The 24148-nt window shown below is 54.5% G+C and overlaps 1 protein-coding gene across 4 annotated transcripts in view; it reads right to left on the bottom strand.

Annotated features, from left to right (window-relative positions):
* The window catches only part of AGPAT3 (1-acylglycerol-3-phosphate O-acyltransferase 3), a 110107-nt gene that overhangs the window by 14540 nt on the left and 71419 nt on the right, over nucleotides 1-24148 (bottom strand). For 3 of the 4 annotated variants that reach the window (XM_032276741.1, XM_032276744.1, XM_032276742.1), the window contains 5 exons: nucleotides 11361-11586; nucleotides 4988-5157; nucleotides 3917-4078; nucleotides 2639-2792; nucleotides 233-335 (listed from right to left, as the gene is read on the bottom strand). In XM_032276741.1, coding sequence (XP_032132632.1) covers nucleotides 233-335; nucleotides 2639-2792; nucleotides 3917-4078; nucleotides 4988-5157; nucleotides 11361-11538 — 767 coding nt within the window. In that variant the 5' untranslated portion in view covers nucleotides 11539-11586. Of the gene's footprint in view, nucleotides 1-232; nucleotides 336-2638; nucleotides 2793-3916; nucleotides 4079-4987; nucleotides 5158-11360; nucleotides 11587-23290; nucleotides 23491-24148 lie in introns of those variants that run through there. The other variant, XM_032276743.1, reaches the window with a different exon arrangement.

Here is a 24148-nt window from a genome sequence, read left to right on the forward strand (position 1 = left end):
CCACGGTGAGTCTCCCATGCAGCCCCCATGTCTCCGTGTCCCCTCCGTGGCCTGCCTGCCCGAGGCCTGGACAAGTCCCATGGGGCCTTTCCTGTGTGCTGTTCACTGGGGCAGGGCTCCAGACGGACCCTGCATGTAGTTCCATCCCACAGGGCCACGGGACATGGAGCCTCTGCCCAGCACCAGCTCAGGAAGGTATGGGGGTGGCGCGGGACCGCAGCTCTGGCCTCACCTCACACACATGTCTGCCTCGTACTTCTTCCCGTAGAGGATCCCCAGCAGGGATGGGTTCTTGTTTCCTCTGAAGTTCAGGGTTACGTCATAGACAGCGGCAACTGTGGGGGGAGACGGAAGGGTGGGTGACCCAGCGCAGGAGGCAGCACCATCACTGCCCAGGGAAAGAAGTTCCACCTGGGACCTGGCCCCGCCCTCGGGAGAACGTGCCAGGCCCAGCCCCGTCCTGGGAGGTAACACCAGAACTTCTCCGAGTTTCTTTCACCGTTTTCCCCGTCCTCCTCTGCTGACCAGGGCACTGAGTCGCTGGCGTTCCCCATGTGTACTGATGTTGTGCGTGTGTATTGCATGCTGTGAGTACTGATGCTGTGTGTACTGTACGCTGAGTGTGTACTGATGCTGTGCCTGTGTATTGTATGCTGTGAGTACTGACGCTGTGTGTACTGTACACTGTGCGTGTGTACTGATGCTATGTGTACTGCATGCTGTGGGTACTGTACGCTGAGTGTGTACTGTATGCTGTGCAATGACACTGTGTGTACTGTATGCTGTGTGTACTGACGCTGTGTATACTGTACACTGTGCGTGTATACTGATGCTGTGAGTGTGTACTGTATGCTGTGGGTACTGACGCTGTGTGTACTGACACTGTGTACTGTATGCTGTGTGTACTGTATGCTGTGTGTACTGATGCTGTGTAATGACACTGTGTGTACTGTATGCTGTGTGTACTGTATAGTGTGTGTGTACTGATGCTGTGTGTACTGTACAGTGTGTATACTGTATGCTATGTGTGTACTATATGCTGTGTGTACTGATGCTGTGTGTACTGACACTGTGTGTACAGTGTGTGTGTACTGTACAGTGTGTGTGTACTGTATGCTATGTGTACTGTACACTGTGTACTGATGCTGAGTGTATACTGTACAGTGTGTGTATACCGTACACTGTGTGTGTACTATATGCTTTGTGTACTGACGCTGTGTGTACTGTACAGTGTGTGTGAACTGTATGCTGTGTGTGTACTGTATGCTGTGTGTACTGATGCTGTGTACTGTACACTGTATTGTATGCTGTGTACTGATGCTGTGTGTACTGTATGCTGTACATGTGTACTGACACTGTGTGTACTGTATGCTGTGTGTGCGTGCTGACGCTGTGCTTGTGTGCTGATGCTGTGTGTACTGATGCTGTGTGTACTGTACAGTGTGCGTACTGTACACTGTGTGTGTACTGTACGCTGTGTGTACTGATGCTGAGTGTGTACTGTACGCTGTGTGCGTACTATATGCTGTGTGTACTGACACTGTGTGTACTGTACAGTGTGCGTACTGTACACTGTGTGTGTACTGTACAGTGTGCGTACTATACACTGTGTGTGTACTGTACGCTGTGTGTACTGATGCTGTGTGTACTGTACGCTGTGTGCGTACTATATGCTGTGTGTACTGATGCTGTGTGTACTGTACAGTGTGTGTGTACTGTACACTGCGTGTACTGTACGCTGTGTGTACTGATGCTGAGTGTGTACTGTACACTGTACTGTATGCTGTGCATACTGATGCTGTGTGTACTGACAATGTGTACTGATGCTGTGTGTATGATGCTGTGTGTACTGTACGCTGTGCGTGTGTGCTGACACTGTGTGTACTGCATGCTGTGCGTGTGTGCTGACGCTGTGTGTGTGCTGATGCTGTGCTTGTGTGCTGACGCTGTGTGTACTGATGCTGTGTGTACTGTATAGTGTGTGTGTGCTGATGCTGTGTGTACTGATGCTGTGTGTACTGTACAATGTGTGTGTACTGTACGCTGTGTGTACTGATGCTGTGTGTACTGATGCTGAGTGTGTACTGTACACTGTGTGTACTGTACATTGTGTGTATTGTATGCTGTGTGTACTGATGCTGTGTGTACTGATGCTGTGTGTATTGTATGCTGTGTGTGTGTACTGACACTGTGAGTGTGTACTGTATGCTGTGTGTGTGTACTGACACTGTGAGTGTGTACTGTATGCTGTGCGTGTGTGCTGACACTGTGTGTACTGATGCGTACTGATGCTGCATGTATTGTACTGACGCTGTGAATGTGACCCTGCTGTCTGGCTGCTTTCTGTTCTTTGTCCCTTTCTTTTATTTTGACTCCTTTTGGAGTATAAGACATCATCATCATTATTTCCCTGTATAAGGTTTTGCGTTATGTATTTTTTATTATTTTGTTTCTCATGAGTTATTATTTTATCACTTCAAAGCCTGAAGTGGGAGCCTTCCAGTGCTAACCCCTCACTTGATTGCTTTTGCTCTCTTGGTATCCTACGTTTCACATGGAACACACTCATTTTTTTTTAAGAAACCACTGTTTTCCGTGCACACAGTGGCAGCCCTAGCTCAGGCAGTCTGCGGCCTACCTGTCCCTCGGAGGCACTTGACCGCGGTGGTGAAGCCCTTCGTCCGAGGCAGCAGGTGGTATTTGAGGACAGGCAGCCCCTTGGCGGCTGCCACCTCCATGCTGACGCGGTGCTTGGTCTCCGTGAAGCGCGTCCCCTCACAGTACAGGAGAAACTAGGGCGGACACAGAGATGAAGGGTCACTCTACAGAGCAGCCACCCCGCCTCTCTGACAGGCGGCAAAGGCTGTGGCTGAATTGTGGAAATCGTGGCACCGCTTTAGCGAGCAGCGAGGGGTGTGGCTGAAGCATTCTTTTGTTCTAGGGCCACAGCCTGCACTCCAGTCACACACACTCACACAGGAGAGCTCCAGAAAGAACTTTCCAGAAAGAACTGGAATATGAAGGTATGCCAGGGCAGCAGCCTCTGATGAGCGTGAAAACAGGAAGGGTTTCATCTACTGATCACAGCGTGACTTAGAAACGCTCACAGCAGCCAGGCGTGGAGGCTCGCACCTGTGATCCCAGCACTTTGGGAGGCTGAGGCAGGCGGATCACCTGGGGTCAGGAGTTTGAGACCAGCCGGGCCAACATGGAGAAACCCCATCCCTACTAAAAATACAAAAAATTATCCGGGTGTGGTGGCACACACCTGTTAATCTCAGCTACTTGGGAGGCTGAGGCAGGAGAATCGCTTGAACCTGGAAGGTGGAGGTTGCAGTGAGCTGAGGTCGTGCCACTGCACTCCAGCCTGGGCAACAGAGCAAGACTCCGTCTTAAAAACAAAACCCAGAAATGCTAACAGCACAGGCAGCCATTGTCCAAGACAGACCAGGAAGAGCGGACGGAAGGAATGGGGACGCAGACTGAGCAGGGTGGGCAGAGCCGGGCTCACTGGGGACACCCTGCCCTGTCCCCCCAACCTGGTCCCCTCAGGATGGCCTGGGCAGAGCTGGGACTGTGGTGGGTAGCAGGCAGGTGGCTCAGGAGAAACCTCCACGCCTGCAGCTCGGATGGGGGAGCCCTGGCCCTCTGGGAGACAGTGCCCATGTGCGGAGACTCTCGTGGGGTTTCCCAGCCTGAGATGTGGGCAGCAGGGCACCCGGAGTTGGCATGGCCTCATCCCGGCACGCAGGGCGTCGTCCGCTCCGTGCACTCACCCACATGTACTCAGGGTAGTCGCATGGCCTCATGCCGGCATGCGGGGCGTCGGCCGCTCCGTGCACTCACCCACATGTACTCAGGGTAGTCGCATGGCCTCATCCCGGCACGCAGGGCGTCGGCCGCTCCGTGCACTCACCCACATGTACTCAGGGTAGTCGGACAGACGCCTCAGCCCCTCGACGACCGTGTCCCGGTCCTCCTCCCACTTCCGCTTGCAGAACACAATCTCCAGAAAGTACCACGTCCAGCCAATGAGGGGCACGTACAGCAGCTCCTTCTTAGCGAGGACCTTGGAGCTCTGGAGGGAGGAGGGCAGGGCAACCAGCACATCAGCACTGAACGGAGGCGGGGGCCTGGGCAGGCTCCTGCTTGGTGCCACTCTGCGAGTCATGGCTTCGTGGCTCAGGGTGTCTGTGGTGAATGAGGACCCAGCTTCTGAGGGTGGGTGAACACCCTTGTGAGGGTGGGAGGAAACTGAGGCTCAGGTGTGGCTGAGAGGGCCCATCCTCAGGGAGGGTGGCTGAGCCAGACGCAGAGGGTACCAGGCTTCCCAGGAATAGCCTGGGGGTCCTGCCTCACACACGGGCTTTGACTGCAATGAAATTTCTCTGCCAGCGTCGGGGAGTAGCTTAGATTTCATCTGAGGCAGCTTAGCTAATGGAAGTAGTTCTGTGGGGACGCAGGTGGGGCCATCCCAAAAGCAAAGGCCATGACGAGAAAGAAGGGCACAGCTCGGGGACAGCTGAGGCCCCGCGGGCCAGGGTACCTCAACCAGCCAGGCACCACTGCCCAGCTCAGAGAGATGCCCCAGGAAGAACACCCAGGGACTTAGACCGCAGGGGCCTCCACGGCACCACCCCAGGGTCTCCCCTGCTCCCTCAGTCCTTTCCTTGGGAACCCCAAGCCTCTCCTAGCTCCTCTGCTGGGACCCCCACTAATCTACCCAATATCTCCCCCCAGCACCTCCTCAGCAACCCCCTAGTCCCCCAGCACCTCCCCTGGGACCCCCATAGCTTACTCTAGCCCCTCCCTGGGACCCCAGTCCCCGCTCACCCCCAGGCCTCCTGGGAATCCCCTGCTTACCCCCAGACCTCCTAGGACGCCCCCCCCAACTTACCCCTGGCCCTCCTGGGACCCCCCAATCACCTGCAGCCCTCTCTAGAAGCACCCCGCTTACCCCCAGCCCTCCTGGGACCCCCCCACTCACCCCCAGCACGCCATAGCGCTCACACATGGTCCACCCACAGAGGAAGTCGATCTCGAAGTTGTGGTTGAGGATAATGACTGCATGCTCCTTCCCGAAGCGCTCCACCGTGGCCTGGTCCGTGAACAGCGTGCACTCCGTGCAGGACCACCACTCCAGCAGCATGACCAGCTCTGCGGACAGAGGGAGGGCATCAGCACTGGTGGGACCCTCCTCGGGGGATGGTCGGGGAGCGCCCACAGGAGACACCTACAGTATTTTCATCCAGGTGGAAGTCTCTGCTAAACACGAGTCTTGAGTTACACAGAATATGGTTTTTGAAATTACAATGGCCTTCTCTAAGCCACAGCTGGGGGTAGACAGACGGAAGGCAGTGGCAGGACGGGGGAGAACTCCCACTCTGCGTGGAGACATTGGTCTGTACGCCCAGTCGCGATTCTCACGTGCGCCATGTTGTGGCCAAATCCTGCACAGCCATGCCCCGTGAGAGGTGCAGGCAGATGAACAATGCCACCAGATGATCAGGAAGCAGATTACAACCATTGACTGTCCGCAGAATAGACAGTGGAAAAACGAAAGCAGTTAAGAGCAGAGTGGAGTCACGGATGGTAGAGTCACAGGAATGAGGGGAGTGGAGTCACGGATGATAGAGTCACAGGAATGAGGGGAGTGGAATCACGGATGATAGAGCCACAGGAATGAGGGGAGTGGAGTCACAGATGATAGAGTCACAGGAGTAAGCAGACTGGAGTCATGGATGACAGAGTCACAGGAATGAGGGGAGTGGAGTCACAGATGATAGATTAACAGGAAGTTTACTTTCTCCTAACACTTTCTTTGGGGTTATACTGGTTTTCCATATTTAAAAAAAAGCCTTTGAGGCATAGCCCAGTCCCAGGAAGGCTGGCTGAGGGTCCTCTGCGGAGCTTGCTGTTGGGCAGGTGGCCAGAGGCCTGCAGGGTCCCCAAAGACAGCAGGGTACACGTGGCCCCATGGGTGCTGGCACATGAGGGGCGCCAGTCCCAGCTTGGAGTGCGTGTCCCCGGCCCACCCAGTAGGTCTTGGAGCCTCCTCCCTTGGTGTCTTCCCCTGGTTCCAGCCCCAGTGGGCTGAAGATTTGCTTCCCAGGAGTGTGGGCGGGCTCATGGCTGGGAGCTCTGTTTGCAGGCAGGAGACCTGTGTGCCTGTGAGGGCTTTGGGGACGCTGGGGTCCCCAGGAGGATGCGAGCGTGTCAGCTCCAAGGACAGGGTCACATAAGCACCATGGGGCCTAGGGGACAGAGCCAGGGTCAGCAGAATAGGCCACTCGCTGGAGCCGGCTGGACACCTCCTGTGAGCCTGCGAGCCACGGGTGCTTTAACAGAACCTTCGAACTCACTGCCTCCAGGAAAGCACCAGAAAAGCTAGATGGATATCCCAATTAAAATGTGGATGAAGGGTCTGACTAGACATTTCCCCACGGATGACTTACAAATGGTAACAGGCACATGAAAAGATGTTGATATCATTTGTTATCAGGGAAACGCAAGTCGTAATCCCAGGGAGATAGCACCTCACCCTCACCAGGGTAGCTGTGTCAGAAGAGGGACAGTAACAAGCCTGAGTGAGGCTGCGGGAACCCGGAACCCCAACCCCTTCCTGGCGGGGGTGCAAGGTGGGGCCGCTGTTTTGGAAAGAGCTGGGTGGTTCTCCACAAGCGTTCACCACACATGGAGTTAACAGGTGACCCCGCAATCCTGCTCCCAGCTATATGTCCAGGAATACGACGGAACGCACGTCCACACAGAACCTTGTACGTGAACCTTCATAACGGCACTGTTCGTATCAGCCACAGAGCAGAAGCCATCCAGGTACACACAGTGTGTGCCCACAGCTGAGTGTTTTCCAGCCATAACAACGACTGCCGCGCTGACACACCCCGCAGCACGGATGAGCCTTGAGTGCGTGACGCTCAGCGACAGAACAGTCTCGCGCACCATGTGTTGTGACTCCATTCACACAACTGTTCGGAAAGGCTGATCCACTGAGCTGGAAAGCAGATGAGCAGTCTCAGGGCTGGGGAGAAGGTGGGATACAGCAACTGCCTAAAGCGTGCGCGGCTTCTTCTGGGGGTGAAAATGTTCTGAAATCGGATCGGGTGATGGTTACACAACATAACTAGAAACTACGCAACTGTACATTTTGCAAGGGGGAATTTTAACTCAGTAAAATTGTTTTTTTGTTTTGAGATGGTGTCTCACTCTGTCACCCAGGCTGGAGTGCAGTGATGCAGTCTCAGCTCATTGCAACCTCCGCCTCCCAGGTTCAAGCAGTTCTCCTGCCTCAGCCTCCTAAGTAGCTGGGATTACAGGCATGTGCCACCATGCCTGGCTAATTTTGTATTTTTAGTAGAGACGGGGTTTCTCCATGTTGGTCAGGATGGTCTCAAACTCCCAGCCTCAGGTGATCCGCCCACCTTGGCCTCCCAAAGCACTGGGATTACAGGCGTGAGCCATTGCGCCCGGCCAGACATCCTTGTTATTTTACATGGGGTTTAGATTCACCCATCTGCTGATTTCTTTGGCTGCCATTCTTTCTTGAAAATCAGACCCTGCTTTTGTAATTTTTGTTCTTACTGAAACACATCCTTAAAAAAATATTTAAGTGAAGATCTTTAGATAGATCTAAATATTAGATCTATCTAATATTTAATATTTTAAATACTAAAAATATTTAAGTGAAGATCTATGCTCTCATTTTTTTGTTTCCCAAAACCTTTTTATTTCATTCATACTCTTGAACGACACAGAGTGCTGGGTTGGCGATTTCTCAGCACACTGAGGATCTTCCTCCGTCTCCCACCGCTGCTCCCTGCCACGAGAAATCTGCTGTCGGCCTCACTGCTGACCTAGACGGTGGCTCTGCAGCTTTCCTCTAGGGGCATTCGGAGCCTCTTCATCTTTTTTTTTTTCTTTTTTTTGAGATGGAGTCTCACTCTGTCACCCAGGCTGGAGTGTCATCCAATATCAGCTCACTGCAACCTCCGCCTCCCGGGTTCAAGCAATTCTCCCACCTCAGCCACCCAAGTGGCTGGGATTACAGGCCTTTGCCACCACACCTAGCTAATTTTTGTATTTTTAGTAGAGTCAGGGTTTCACCATGTTGGCTATGCTGGTCTCGGGTGATCTCACCTGACCTCAGGTGATCCTCCCAGAGTGCTGGGATTAGAGGTGTGAGCCACTGCTCCCGGCTCCTTCTTGCTTCTGATGGTCTGTGGTGCCCTGGGGCCTGCCCAGGTGTGGGTTTCTGTGCCTTTGCCCTGCTTGGTGTACATGTGCTTCCTGTATCTGCAGAATCGTGCCTCTGTCGGTTCGGGAGGTCCTCAGGCATCCTCTCTTCCCATAAGGTTTCTCCCGTTCTCTCCTTTGGGGACGGGGCCCAGGCCCTATTTCACGAAGCTTGTCATTCCGTCCTATGTCCCCTCACTCCTGCTTCATGTTTTTCGTCTCCTTTGCTGTCACTGGATGATTTCTTCATATCGATGTCTGCTGTACCCATTCTCTCATTAACTCTATCTAATCTCATTCAAACTCCATCCCTAAGTTTTTGCTTTAAAAAAATCTACAGTTTTCATTTATAGAAGTTCTACTTGGTTCTTTCTCAACTCTGGCCACTTTGGGTGGTCTTTTTTCTAAATCTGCTGCTTACATTGTCATTCTTGATTATGAATTCATGTTTAATTTTTTTTAATCTGTGGGATTCTTCAGGCCTAAATGAGAGACTTTCCCCAGAGTGTCCTTCTGTTTTGCCTCTGCTGAAACCCAGGGGCTCTGTTGGCCTGGCTCGTCTCGTGCCCTTGCTCAGGAGTCCTGCTTCTGTCGGCCTGGCTCATCTCGTGCCCACGCTCAGGAGTCCTGCTTCTGTCGGCCTGACTCGTCTCGTGCCCACGCTCAGGAGTCCTGCTTCTGTCGGCCTGGCTCGTCTCGTGCCCATGCTCAGGAGTCCTGCTTCTGTCGGCCTGGCTCGTCTCGTGCCCTTGCTCAGGAGTCCTGCTTCTGTCGGCCTGGCTCGTCTCGTGCCCATGCTCAGGAGTCTTGCTTCTGTCGGCCTGGCTTGTCTCGTGCCCACGCTCAGGAGTCCTGCTTCTGTCGGCCTGGCTCGTCTCGTGCCCACGCTCAGGAGTCCCGCTTCTGTTGGCCTGGCTCGTCTCGTGCCCTTGCTCAGGAGTCCTGCTTTCATGGCAGCTCCCTCTGTTACGGCTGCCCAGGGCCTCGGCTCCTGAAACGCAGTGCGGGCGTTCCATTTTCGCACATACACCCTGGCTTTTGCTAAAGGGATTTGGTGGAAGAGTGAAGCTGAGAGGATTTTTTTCTTTACTGTGAACTTGGAAGTGCATTAAAAAGCTAGTTTCATCCAGGATTTAGCTGTTTTGTAGTGTTTTAGCTTCAGAATCCTGCTAGAAAGTAGGAGTCTGTAATTTAGTTTTCTTTAATTAATATTCGCCCTTTGTGTATGTATTCCTCTTACCAGTTACATTCACGAATAACTCATTTGTGTATTTTATATTACAGGATTTCTAATTCTTCCTTCCCACAAACAAAGCAGCAGCCTTTTATTTAAAAAACAAACCAGGAACTGAAGCTGTAACACATTCGAGACAGGCTGGCCTAAGGGCCGGATTACCAGTCTCTCTGCAGGCAGTGAGGTGTCGCAGGCATAGAGTTAGCTGTGACATAAATGGCCTTCTCAGCAGTGCTGCCTGCTCCTGAGTTGGAAGGACATGGAGACAAGGGCCTACAGGCCCACTGTTTCCCATGTGAGACAAAATGCATGTGTGCTCACGTGAAAACGTGGCAATAGCAGGAGAGTGGGAATAACATGTAACCTCCCCCCTTGCCCCATGCCCTGGGTATCAGCACCGCACAGCATTCTCAGCCATCCTTCTGGGATTTTTCTTTTCTTTTTCTTTTTCTTTTTACACAGAGTCTCGCTCTGTCGCGCAGGCTGGAGTGCGGTGGTGTGATCTCGACTCACTGCAACCTCCACTCCCAGGTTCAAGCAGTTCTCCTGCCTCAGCCTCCCGAGTAGCTGGGACTATAGGCACACATCACCACGCCTGGCTAATTTTTTGTATTTTTAGTAGAGACGGGGTTTCACCCTGTTGCCCAGGCTGGTCTTGAACTCCTGACCTCAGGTAATCCACTCACCTCGGCCTCCCAAAGTGCTGGGATTACAGGCGTGCGCCACCGCGCCCAGTTCCTTCTGGCATTTTCCTACACATGTACACACCACACACACAGCGTCCTTCCTCAAGAAACAAAATGAATCACAGCATACTAGGCACTTTGTTGTAGCCTTTCTTTTTCGTTTAAAACTGTCTGTGGTAAAAATACAGAAAATCAGCTGGGCATGGTGGCGCGTGCCTGTAATCCCAGCTACTCGGGAGGCTGAGGCAGGAGAATTGCGTGAACCCAGGAGGCGGAGGTTGCGGTGAGCCGAGATCGCGCCATTGCAATCCAGCCTGGGTAACAAGAGTGAAACTCCGTCTCAAAAAAACTGTCTGTGGAAGCTGAAGGCTCTTGGGGATGGCCGCAGAGAGTCCCTGTAGGGCATAGCATAGTGAGTCTTCGGTGACAGGCACTTAGGTTGCTGTTCCTTCTGTGCTAGTATGAAGTGACACACTCATGAGAACACCTGTCCAGCTGTGTACCTGTGCACATGTCTCTGTGGCTGCATGTCATTCTGTAGAATTACTGAGTTGAAGATTGCAACCACTCCAGCTGTTGAAAGCCACTGCCAAGCCAGCCTCCGGAGATGTGCCTGTTCCCGCCCCGCCATGCCCGGCGTGAGAGTTACCTGTCCATGTGGGGTGGGTGTTGTCACCAAGCTTCTAAGTCTCTGTCTGCATGATAGGCAAAGCCCTGTTTCTCTGCGTGTAAGCACACACACACACACACACGGAGACACAGACAGACACACAGCTGCATGTGTTTGATGTGAAGGCATGCAGGAGCCCCTTGCTTTTAGGAATGCTGAAATGCGCTTCAGTGTGCCCTGGTGTCGGGGTGAGCAGGACGCACAGATGGTCGTGTGGGCAGCCGCTGGAGCTTGGTAACGGGTGAACAGAGCTCATCATTCTCTTTACTTTTATTTGTTTAAAGATTCCCACATGCTCTGGTAAACTGTGGGAAGCTGCCATTGCTGTGGCAAGTCCCACGACTCAGGTTAAGAAAACGTGGTGGCCGGGCGCCTTCCCACAGCCCGCCAGCCAGGTGGCCCCGGCACCACCGTGCAGCCCTCGCTTCAGGCTCCACCCGAGGGCCCACGCCCACCCCATCCATGGTCCCGCCCCACTCCCACGGGAGCCCCGGGCGGCGGGACGGCCGCGGACACTCACGGCTCCAGAGTGAGTAGGCGAGGCGGCAGTTGAGGCGACGGTAGAGCTGCTTGCTGACCGGCCAGAGTGCCAGCGTGCACAGCTGGACAAAGTTGATGACCAGACCGCTCACCACGAAGACGAAGCCGACCAGCAGGTGCAGCACGAACTGGGTCTTCAGGAAGGCCAGCAGGCCCATGGCGCTTCTCAGGAGCGGGTGCACGGCCCCTCGCTCAGGACGGCCGTCCTGCAGAGATATGGGGGACGGAGACAGTGTCAGGGGCAGCATCACGGGGCCTGCGCCCGCACCCTCACGGGAACACCCCACACATGCCTCTCGCTCAGACACACACGCCACACAGCACACCATACACCACACACACCACACGCTCAGACACATACCACACACCACACCACACACGCCTCATGCTCACACACTGCACACCACACCACAAACCACACACCACACGCTCAGACACACACCGCACACCACACCACACACACCACATGCTGACACACACACCACACACCATATCACAAACCACACACGCTACAGCATACCACAAACCACACACCCCACAGCACACCACAAATCACACACATGCTGCACACATACCACACAACAAACCACATACACCCTACACACACCAAAGCACACTGCAAACGCCACACACCACACACATCACAAACCACACATACACCACACACATTACGAACCTCACACACACCACACATATACCATAAACCAAACACACACCACATCACAAACCTCACACATGCCATGCATACACCGCAAACCACATACATGCCACACACACCACAGCACACCACAAACCACACACACATCGTAAACCACATACGTGCCACACGCCACACCACAAACCACACACACACTACACGCACACTACCCCACAAACCACACATATGCCACACAGCACACCACGCCACAAACACCACACCACAAACCACACCACACTGCAAAACACACACAGCACACACTGCAAATCACACACATGACACACCACAAACCACACACACACAACACAAACCACACATACGCCACACACACCACACCACAAACCACACACATGCCACACACACACCTCATCACAAACCGTACACATGCCACACACACAAACCACACATATGCCACACACACTACAAACCACACACACAGCACACACATCCCAAACCACACACACTACACATGCCATACACACACCACAAACCACACATATGCCACACACACACCCCACACTGAAAACCACACACATGCTACACACACTGCAAACCACACATACACCACACACAAGCCACACACATGCCACACACACCACAGCACAAACCACACATACACCACACATAGCACACCGCACCACAAACCACACACATGCCACACACACATACACACCACAGCGCAAACCATACACACATAAAACACTGCAAACCACACACACACCATACACACATCACAAACCATATACACACTACAGATGCCACACCACAAACCACACACACATCACACACACCACAAACTGCAAACCACACACACACACTAGACCACACACATGCCATACCGTACCACACACCACACAGCAAACCACACATACACATCACACACACACCACAAACCACACACATGCCCCACATACCAAAAATCACACCACAAACCACACACGTGCTCACACACACATGCTGCACACCACACTGCACACACCATACCACAAGGCACACACAGTGCACACACACCATACATACTGTAGCACAAATCACACAGCACAGTGCAAAACACACACCACATCCCACATGCACTGCCCCATGTACCCCATACCCTCTACACCATACACACACACACCGTACCACACACTACACACTGCAACAGCCCCCCATCCCATACACACTCATATGCACCACAGTCTCACACACACAACACACACCGTATGTATAACCACGCCACGCACGCACACACTCTCCCATGCAAACAAGAAAGGAAGAAACATGGAGAGACTGGAAGGAACGCACCCACATTTTGACCGTGATTAACTTGAGGTCGGCATCGTAATTTTTATTTGATTTAGTATCTCATTTAAAATATCCAAACCGCCATCAAATCTGTGCAGAGCCAGGAGGCTCACAGGCCCGCCAGTGTGGGAATCAGTGCTTTTCACTCCCACATGCCTGTGCGTATTTTAAGCTAAAGACTTCTGTTCTGGTTTCCTACACAAAGGCGGTGACTCCGCAGGAATTCCACCGGCTCCCCCTTTCCTTCCACGCACGTCTCACAGCTTCAGCGGGGAAGCCGGCGGCCCCTGCTCTTCGCGGCACTGCTCCTGAGTGGCTCTGCAACCCCCACATGCAGCACCTGGCCCTCTGGAAGGGCACCGAGTGTGGTCCCATGGCGGGCACCGTGGCAGGCTCTGATGTGGCACCAGCTGCCCCTCCACATTCCCAGAGCAGCCACTGTGCCAGCCGCTGGCTGCCCCCACCGCAGCCATTCATGTACCTGGAGCAAGGCCCTCCATGGAGGTCCACCCCACATGCCCGGGAAACCCGCTGTCCTGGCGCCACAGACTGCCCTCCATGCAGGCCCCTGCTCTACCTCTCGGGGGTTTGCAGGAGCTGCTCTGCACAGCACTCAGGGGCCACCGATGCCAGACTCACTCCCACCACCTTTGGATGTTCTCCACCTAGGGGGCATTAAGTCACCTCTCCCAGACACGGGGCCCTAGGCTCCCCCGAAACCGTGGGTACAAGAGCTCTGGTCATGGTCTAGAAATGGGCCTGAATCGCTTGTGCCCCTCCCCTCGGAAGGTGGAAGGGTCCTCTTGCCTTTCTGACCACGGCCTGGCTTCTCATTGCATGTGATGAACAGCCTTGCAGAAATGTGCTATGTGATTGCCAAGGCTGGGTCACAGAAAGGACGGCTTCTGCCTGGCTCTGCTCCGGAGATGGCCACGTCACAAGGACGTGTGAGCATCGGGGCCTGCCTGTGTGGAAGGATTGGCCTCGTGCCCTGAGAGGGCCATCCTACAGGCAGGTCCTCTGGCCCGTCAAACCTTCAGATAAGCCCAGCCCTGGCCTCAGCTCACCTGCAGCCCCGCAGCACCCAGCTAAGTCGTTCCCGCACTGCTGACTCCACACACAGTGGGTGAGTGAGTTCTACTGCTGTTTTATGTGACCACGCTTTGGGCTGATTCATTAAAGCAGCAATAGGAAGTTAATACCCTAGACAGAAAGGACAGAGAAGGCACGGGGGCAACAAGACCACTTTCTCGGGGCTTAACTGTGTGCCACGGTCCACGTCAAACACCTCCCACGCATTCCCAGACAACCCTGGCAGGACACCCTCCCTGCCCCAGTAGACACGTGAGCACGGAGGCACGAGAGGCTGAGTGCGCCACGGGCGGCCACACCGGGAGTCGGCAGTAGAGCCAGCACCGGTCCAGGCAGCAAGGGTCAGAAGTCAGTGCTCGCCCGGACACCCTGCAGCCCCCGGTGTGGGCAGGGCCCCTGAGAGCAGAGCCTCAGGCGCGCTGGGCAGACCAGACTTGCTGTCTCAGAGTGACTTTTTTGCACTAGAGATGATGTATTTGACCAGACCTTGAGTTGCACAGGGTGGGGGCCACCCAGCAGCCCATCATCTGGCCCCCACCTGGGACAGCAGAGCCCCAGGAGACCAGGCGGTCCCCACCCAGGGGCACATGTCACTCCTCACTGGGCCAGAAGAACCAGGGTCCCGACAAGCCAGCCTGAGGGCCGGCCCGTCAGCTGCGGTGCTCTGGAAAGCAGATGACTGAATGCTGATTCCACTGTTAGGGAGCAAAGTACAAGAAACTGACCTTTATTTTTTTGAAACAGATTCTCACACTGTTGCCCAGGTTAGAGTGCTGTGGGGCCATCTCGGCTCACCACAGCCTGCGGTCTCCTGGGTTCAAGTGATTCTCGTGCCCCCACCTCCTGAGTAGCTGGGACCACAGGTGTCACCACCACGCCCAGCACATTTTTGTATGTTTAGTAGAGGTGGGGTTTCACCATATTGGCCACGCTGGTCTTGAACTCCTGACCTCAGGTGATCCACCTGCCTTGGCCTCTCAAAGTGTTGGGATTATAGGCATCAGCCGCCGTGCCCGGCTGAGAATCTAATATTTAAAAATGAACTTCATGGCCGGGCGCCTTTGGGGATCAGACAGAGCCCTGATGCACGTTCACATTCCAGCCTCTGTGTGGATGCAGCTTCCACTTGAGAATCCACTTTATCAACCGTCGTCAGTGTCACAAAGCAGCCAGTCCCTGCTCCATCACCTGAACCTCCGGGCTGGAAAGTCTATGCAGACACTCCCGGGAGAGCCCACACCTGCCCCCAGCACACGTTTCTCCTGGCCCGTGTGCCACATAGCACTCACTTCCCCCGGGACTCTGGCATCCCCAGCTCCTCTCACAGGAGGTCTCTTCAGCAGTAAGCCTCAAACGGTGGACGGAGTTGGCCAACGCCAGATCAGAGGGGCTGGCTTCAGCCTTGGAGCTCAATTCTGGCAGCAAGTCCACCACCCTGCTCTGTGGCCCAAGGTCACACCTAGGACAGTGTCCCCAGCTGTCTGTGCAGCCCCCAGCCACCTCCTGACGTGCTCCCTTGCTGACGGCCACTTGCCTGGATCATCAACCTTTACCTCCTGGAGGTCCTAGATACAGAATCAAAACACGTGTCTTCGTCACTTACTACGGACCAGATTCCATTCCAAGGAGCATCTGCTGTTCACCTGCTTAACTCCAGCCAGTGGCACTCAGGGGCTCTCCTGCCTGCCTACCCCACAAGAGCGGCTGGCACAGTTTCCCTAGGCCATCGCCACGTCTCTGTCCAGCTGGCAGGGTGGTCCCACTCACAAACCTCGTGGGTGCCTTGTTCCACCTCCTAGCACCCAGCCCGCCTGGACCTCCTTGATAGATCCGGCCCACGTTAACGGATTGCGCAAACCTCCAGTGGCGGAGGGCAGGGGCCGCTGCCCTCCCTGCAGAAGGGCAACGGTGGGGAAAGTGCCTGCCTCCAGCTCCAAAGCCCTGGCAGAGCAGGAAGTACTGGGAGGGGCCTGGACTTGCTGGCCCCCAAAAGCATGTGCTCATGTGCCTATTAAAGCAATTTTTAGAAAATTATGTGTCCCCAGACAATGTGAAGTTGGCGTCTACATTATTTATTTTCATTTATTTATAGAGACAGGATCTCCCTCTGTCACCGAGGCTGGAGTGCAGTGACGTAAACATGGCTCACGGCAGCCTTGATCTCCTGGGCTCAAGGGACCCTCCAGCCTCAGCCTCCCAGAGTGCTGAGATTACTGGCATGAGCCACTGCACCCGGCCAACTTCTATATTTTTAAACACAAGTTTAAATATGCAAGGGGTGTAAAGTCTGGCATATTGTAGGTTTTGACTTTGTGAAGCATAGCTTTACTCTTTTTAAATGTAGCTCGTAGAACCCCAATGCCATCATGATTTGACAGCCACCACTGGCACCCATGTTCAAACTGCACAGAAAAACCTCTTCTGGACAGCTGGCTTCGTTCCATTTGCTCCTGGGATCTCCATCCCCTTCGTCCGTGGGATCTTATGGTCGTGGGATATATTAAAAGTCTCTTGTGCCTGACATTGGGCTTGAAAGTCTTTTATCAATCAACCTAAACTAATATTCTGCAATGAAGTATGTATGAACATTTCAAATTTGCTTGCACATTTCTTATGCACAGGCTTTAAGCTGAAAAGGTCTCCTGGGCTGCGTCACGGCACTCCCCGCCATGTCCATCCGTGTCTCCCGCGAAACAGGACAGCCTGCTCACTGGGCCACCGTGAACACACCCAAGAAATGAACACTGCAGAATATTGCCAGACATCCCATCCGTGTTCTGATTCCACCACCTGTCCCCAAATGACCCTCCTAGGTTTTCGGAGTCAGGGCCCTGTGGGGGACACGCATGCATTTGAATGGGTGTCTCTGCCCTTTCTCTCGGAGACACTCCCAGCCTGTCCTGGTGCTGAAGAGGTGAAGGCAGCTGTCCGGCGTGCCCACACCCTGGATTTGTCTGTTTCCTCGCGATTAACTAGGGTCCAACATTTCTGGCCAACGACGCACAGCAGAGCCACTGGGCACCTCCTGCCACATCCCATCGGAGGCACATAAAGCCACTTAGCCAGCGATGCAGGACCTCTCATCACTTGGTGACGGTGGCACCACTGACACCCTGACAGTGGCAGACAGCCTAGGCAGGATCCCAGTACACCAGGGACCTCAAAGAATGCCCGGGAGAGAAAAGCCACACAGGGTGGGACCTCCAGGGGTCCATCCACCTCTGCGGCTCCATCTGATCTCTGGGACAGGATGCCAGCACCCAGAGGTGTGAGAGTGGGCCCCTCCAGTCCCCATGGCACTTTTTCATGGCTGCTCAGATGCCACTGAGACAGCAAGGAAACTGAGTTGCTCCTGAGCCCTGCATTAGACCACAGGTTTAGGTCACTGGGGAGCCTGGCGTCGGTACGTCTTGGTCCTGGGGCATGATGGCTGCTTCTTGGGTTTGGTCATGGCCCTTGCGCAAGCTACTGTACCTTCTTATATCAGGGGAGCAGAGGTGAGGGATGGGGCTGCCTTTGCCTGGGCAGGGGCAGAGGTCTGCTTGCCAATCAGAGTGCAGCCCGGCAGGCCCATACCCAACTCAGTCACCTATTATTAGGGCGAACCCAGTTCCCCCCACAAAGGCACCCAACTCAGTCACCTATTATTAGGGCGAACCGAGTTCCCTCCACAAAGGTACCCAGCTCAGTCACCTATTATTAGGGTGAATTGAGTTTCCTCCACAAAGGTAACATCCACGTCCTTGAAATGTGACCTTATTTGGAGACAGGGTCCTTAAAATGGTGATGAAGTCCGATGATATCATTAGGGTGGCCCTGATTCCATCTGACCGGGGTCCTGATGGAAAGGGGCGCCCGCGTGCAATCACAGCCCAGGTGAGATGCCTTGGAGGGAATTCCTTGACCTTGAACTTGCAGCCTCCAGGACCACAGGACGACAAAGGCCTGCTGTTGCTGTCCCGCCTCTGGTGCTGTCAGACAGCCCAAGCGATGCACAGGCTGCCTCATCCCAGGTCTGTACTTCTGGAAAGGTATGGGCCCGCCCCGTGTTCCGCCATCCACACCACCCCCGCCGGCCCGCCCCCCACCTGCCCAGGTCCTTTGCAGCATACAACCCTTCTCCCCACTGCTGGTCCCTGTGCCCTTCTTCCTCCAGAACCAGCCAGGCAGAGGCTCCATCCACATGCAGTCTCCCCAGGGCCCCCCTTCTTTGCCAAAAACCCCAAACTTCTGAAGACGCCTTTTTATGGACTGGAAACTGCAGTTCCAAGCCCACCACCTCCGCACTGCTGCAGGGACTGCCAGCCTTCTCCATTTCCTCCTCCTGAACAGAGAAGTCCCTGGTTTTCTCTGCATGCATAGCCCAGCAACCTGGCTTCTATGAGGGGTCAACACCAGCTCCTCCATCCATGAGCCTTTCATGCCTCTGCCACCAGCGTCGAAATCCCCCAGAGGAGATGGCACCACTCTGAAATGCAGCACTGTCTTCCCAAAATCCCACAGCCCAGCCGGCATGCTGCTCTGTGCAGGGGCAGGAGTTGGGCGGAGTTGGGGCGGCCCCTGCTATCCTTAGGTCCAGGAAGAAGGTGTTGCCACTGGCAACTACTCTGGGATCTGCTGACATTTCCAAACCCCTGAAGCCTCCCTTTGCCCTGCCCGAGCTGCCCTCCCGAGAGCAAGGCTGGCTCTCAGCAGACAGCAGTTGTCTAAGGAAAAAGACATTTCAGGATACCAAAAGTACATCATTTCTGATACTCTAGACGGGAGTTTTGAATTATGGGATAGATATAACTTTTTAGTTACATATGGATTTCAGCAATCCAAATCCAAGTCCATAGTGGAGAACTGAGAAACAGCTGTTAGCCCTTCCTTCCCCACTTCACTTCCCCACTTCTCCTTCTATGTCTAGGACACCCCGCACCCAGGTGCTGCAGTGTAGTGGGCTGATGGCAGCCACTCCAATGACCACAGGTGAAACCAGCAGAAGAACCACCTTGCTGAGCCCAACCCAAATTGCTGACCCACAGCATTGTGGGTCCCCTAAATGGTGGTTGTTCCAAATTGATACATTTTGAGGTGGGTCGTTAGATAGTAATATATAAATGATACATAAACCTAAATATATAACTGAATCCTAATTAAAATAGCAAAAGTTCCCTGCAGCCCCAGAACTAGACATGCTGATTCCACAGTTCATATGGAAAACTAAACAGGAAAGAAGAGCCAGGAAAACCATGAAAAAGAACAAGAAAATAGCCCTAAAATATGTTACAACGTCTAAAAAGCCTCAATAATTAAATATTGCTAAGCGAATGGCTCATACTCAACACACATACATTTGTGACAAACGGCCAGCATAGGCCGGGCGCAGTGGCTCTCGCCTGTAATCCCAGCACTTTGCGAGGCCAAGGCGGGTGGATTACCTGAGGTCAGGAGCTTGAGACCAGACCAGCCAACATGACAAAACCCCATCTCTACTAAAAACACAAAAAATTAGCTGGGCATGGCGGTGGGCACCTATAATCCCAGCTACTTGTGAAGCTGAGGCAGAATTGCTTGAACCCAGGAGGAGGATATTGGAGTGAGCTGAGATTGTGCCAGTGTACCCTAGCCTAGGAGACAGAGTGAGACTCCGTCTCAAAAAAAAAAAGCAGCAGCAGAACAGCGGCACAGCTTCTTAATGCACACTCATGACGTGCCTTCTCCGTTTAAAGTTCCTGAAAGAACAACATCACGCAAGAGCCCATGGAGCACTTCAGCAAACAATCTCATCTCAGAGTTAGGCCCGACAGACACTGGACAGGCGGTAGACGGAAGTGACTCTGGACTCAGTGAAGAGGAGACGGCAACATTTCCAGGCCTCACTGGAGATGCCGGGGGCATCACTCCAGCAGGTAGAGGCCAAACAGAAGCTCTGCCTGGGAAGGCCTGGCCGGCCTTTCTGATGACAACCACATTGCCACATGTTCTCCTGACTACAGCTTTGGGTTGGATCAGGGCCCCAGGACCCCCAGGCCACTTCTGAAGAGGAAGAGAAGCTCCCCGCCAGGTACTGTCGCACTGAGAAGGGGAACTGAACAGCAGGTCCTAGAGTTACTTCCCCAAGTCATGTTTGCCACTGCGTCACTGCCAGTTTAAACTGCAAAGAGGGCAGGGAGGGGGGCTGGGCAGGACGAGGGGAGGACGGGGGAGCCAGTGGCCCAGGGTGAGAAGGCTGCTGGCCAAGGACCTCCAGTCCCCACCCTTCCATCACCTACCCCAGCTCTCTGAGCTCCAGAATTTGTCTCCTCTGGGGTGCTGTGATGGTTTCACTGACCTGAGTAGTGGTGACGTTGGGTGGGAGGTGGAGGGATGTGCCAAGTTCCCAGGCCTGATGACTGCACAATAGACCTGTGACAAGTCTGTGGGCCTGCGGGGCACAGCAGGTGCTTCCCATGCCAGGGCATGGCCGCACGTCAGGGCAGAAGAGCATTCTCCAAGGCTGGCAGATTTGTGGGGACCACACTCCAAAAGACACACACACACACACACACACACGCTCACACACACAAAACAGTCACAGCTAAGTTGACCTGGACATAATTTTCTTACAATGAACTGTGTGTTATAATAACAATGTTTACAGAAATAGGTAGCCATCTACTGCATACCTTATTCATTAAACTGCTCATCAGTGGCTCACGCAATTTCTTTTAAGACAGTCTTGCTCTGTCACCCAGGCTGGAGTGCAGCAGCATGATCTCAGCTCACTGCAACCTCTGCCTCCTGGATTCAAGTGATTCTCCCACCCCAGCCTCCCTAGTAGGTAGCTGGAATAATAGGTGCGTGCCACCATGCCTGGCTAATTTTTGTATTTTTAGTAGAGACGGGTTTTTGCCACGTTGGCCAGGCTGGTCTCCTGACCTCAGGTGATCCTCCCACCCTGGCCTCCCACAGTGCTGGCATTCCAGGCGTGAGCTGCTGCGCCCGGCCTGAGGCACTTTTCACTGTCCTCTGCAATCTACAAAGTCATGCAGGAGGTGGATTCTGGATTCTGGATTCTGCTGGGGACGTAGAGAGCGTGTCACTGACACTCTCGCGAGAACAAAGCCAGACTAACTGTCACTTCTCTACTTTGCTTCATCCCATCAGAGACCTGAGATTGCTGGACAACCAAAGGAATCTGGGGAGCAACAGGGCCTGCAAGGGGATGGGACTGAGCCATCCTCTCTGTGGGCAGCCGCCGGGCAGCGTTGGGAAGAGAAGTTTGGCTGGAACCCCTGAGTCCCGACGGAGGCCGAATGTGTGGGGAGAGAGGGAAGTCCTGTGGGGATGAGGCGGAGGGCACACCCTCTGCTGGCTTCTCCTCGAGACCCGCATCCGGCCCCCACCAGGTGCCCACAGGGCTGCCTGGGTCTGAGTCCTGACAAAGCCGCACCCCTGTGCAAACGCAAGGCCATTTAGGCCTTCCATGGTGCTTTAATCAAAGAGTGCACAGACCTTAAAGGTGTGCTCATTATTTACCAATTCAAATGCCACACCTGTCATTCAATAGGAACCCTGAGCCACACATTTAAACTAGGGTTTGATTCAGGATGGAATAAACTGAGTGGATTTCGGAACAGCCACCCTCGGCCTGGACAAGTGGGAGCTGCAGAGTGTCGCCTCCTAGGGCCAGCAGCGACCCAAGACACGAAGGCCTAGAAAGGGGGCTGTGTGTGGGCACGGGGTTCAGAGAGGCTGGACCTGTCCTGAGCCATGGAACCAGGGTTCCCTGCACCTCGGCCATCGTCCATCATTACAGCGCCTGTCCAGATATAAACTCAGAAAATCTCGGATGCACAAACATTCTGAAGTAAACGATAGTTTCCAAACCATTACTCAAACCAATCCAGCATGAAATGGAATGAATGAAATGCAATGTGTAATGAAGACACTCCCCGGTGCAAACAGGTCAGCTAAATTTTCTTTGTGGTAACGGCTGTCAGGAGTGTGCAATGGGCTGTGGGTCTCCCCTGGAATTGCACACAGAACCCCAAGCCTGGTAGAGGTATAACCCCGGGATGACCCCAGGACCCTGTAGGCAAAACCGCAGGCTTTCTAATTCCTTTTGCCATTGTCCCCAGTCCAGAAAACAGAGCTGGCTGAATGCGTGCATTCGCAAACTGTCACCCAGAGGGCCACCTGCCTTGCCCACCTTGCCACAGGTGCTGTTAAGGCGTGCACTAGCCCAGCAGGTGCCTCCGAACTGGGCGAGACGCAGTCTGTGGCTTCTGAGAGAGGGTCCGACTCGCTGGGGTCAGCCCCAGCAGTGGACCCTGAGGGACCCTTGCCTGCTGGAGCTGAGTCAGTGACAGCACCTCCAGGCAGGCTGGGGAGGGGAGCTGTGAGGGCGTCTGGCCCCCGAGCCTGGCTGCCTCCCTGTTCTAGAGGTGAGAGGTGATCATGGAAAAGCACTGACGCCACACACCTGAATGTCCCCTCACCTCCTCCTGGGCTTCCTCTTCTGCTTTCCCCAAAAAGCTTAGATGAAACCAAAGTTTCGTTCTGCAATTTGTCCCTCATACTCCCACTGCACAGAGGCCGAGCACAGCCGTGCCCCTGCCTGCCTCCTGGCACAGCCGTCTCCCATCTCAGGAACCAGCCTGGTTTTCTGTGCCTTTCCGGGGAACAAGTCTCTGTCTTTCTCCCCTGTCAATCAGCGCTGCTTAGGAGGAGGGGAGGGGCTGGATCTGCCCCACGCCTATTCCCGTGGACTCCTCTCTCTCCGGGAAAGGGCGGGCCCCGGAGTCTGCAGGCAGCACCCGGGGAGAGCGAGGCCGGCGCCTGCAGGCAGGGACGTACAGGCCACCTCTTACCTTCCCTCCTTCCCTCTGCTTCTCTGCTCCAGACTCCAGGCAACCAGGGCCCACGAGGGAGGGACATGTGGCCCCTGCCCAGCCACGAAGCAGGGCCGGCCCAGGAACCACTCGATAGCCTCCTGGAGCCTGAAATGGCCATTGCTCCAGAGCAGCGAGGGCCGGGGCCTCCGCTCAGCCTGCATTTCCGAAGCGGGGGGTGGGGCTGTGGCCTTTAGGACTCGGGTTCTGCCAAGTGGGTGAAAAGCCGGGGCACTGGTGCACGTGGTGCTGCAGCTGCTTTCATACTTGGCTCAAAAGCGAGGTGGAACTCCTTAAGAGAAGCGGCGCCTGGAGTGGATGCCACCGCCTGAGGGCCCAGGAGAATGCCCAGCTCCGCCAGGACTCTGCTTCCCCAGGCAGCCTCACGCAACCCTCCTGAGGCTGCCGCCACCCAGCCGGGCACTCACCCTCCCCGCCAGGCGAAAGCAGCAGCAGGCAATGGTTTAGGCAGCAAAACGCTCCCTCCTTGTCACTCTAGCCCTGATGTTAAACACAGCGCAGGCTTGTGACCTTGCTGAGAACGCTACCGCCCATCCTAAACCAACAGCACGAGGCCCGCCCCACCCCAATTCCACCCCCGGGGGTGCAGCTGCAGCCCCTTCCTCCATGGTGCAGGCCAGGCTCAGGGCCCCGAGGTGTCCCAGCAGATGCTCAGTGTGGCCTGGTGGCAGGCGTGGCTGCAAGCCGAAGCTGAGCATGAAGCTAATGATGGGAAAACTGGCTTTCTCTTGAGGGCTTTGGGGAATTGAGCCCCAGGAGGGTGGGGACTGCCCGCCCACCACGTGCGTCCTCGGCTTAGCCAGTGCCTGGTATGTG

Source organism: Sapajus apella, unplaced genomic scaffold, assembly GCF_009761245.1.
Source record: "Sapajus apella isolate SASKATOON/1434 unplaced genomic scaffold, GSC_monkey_1.0 scaffold8, whole genome shotgun sequence".
NCBI lineage: Eukaryota > Metazoa > Chordata > Mammalia > Primates > Cebidae > Sapajus > Sapajus apella.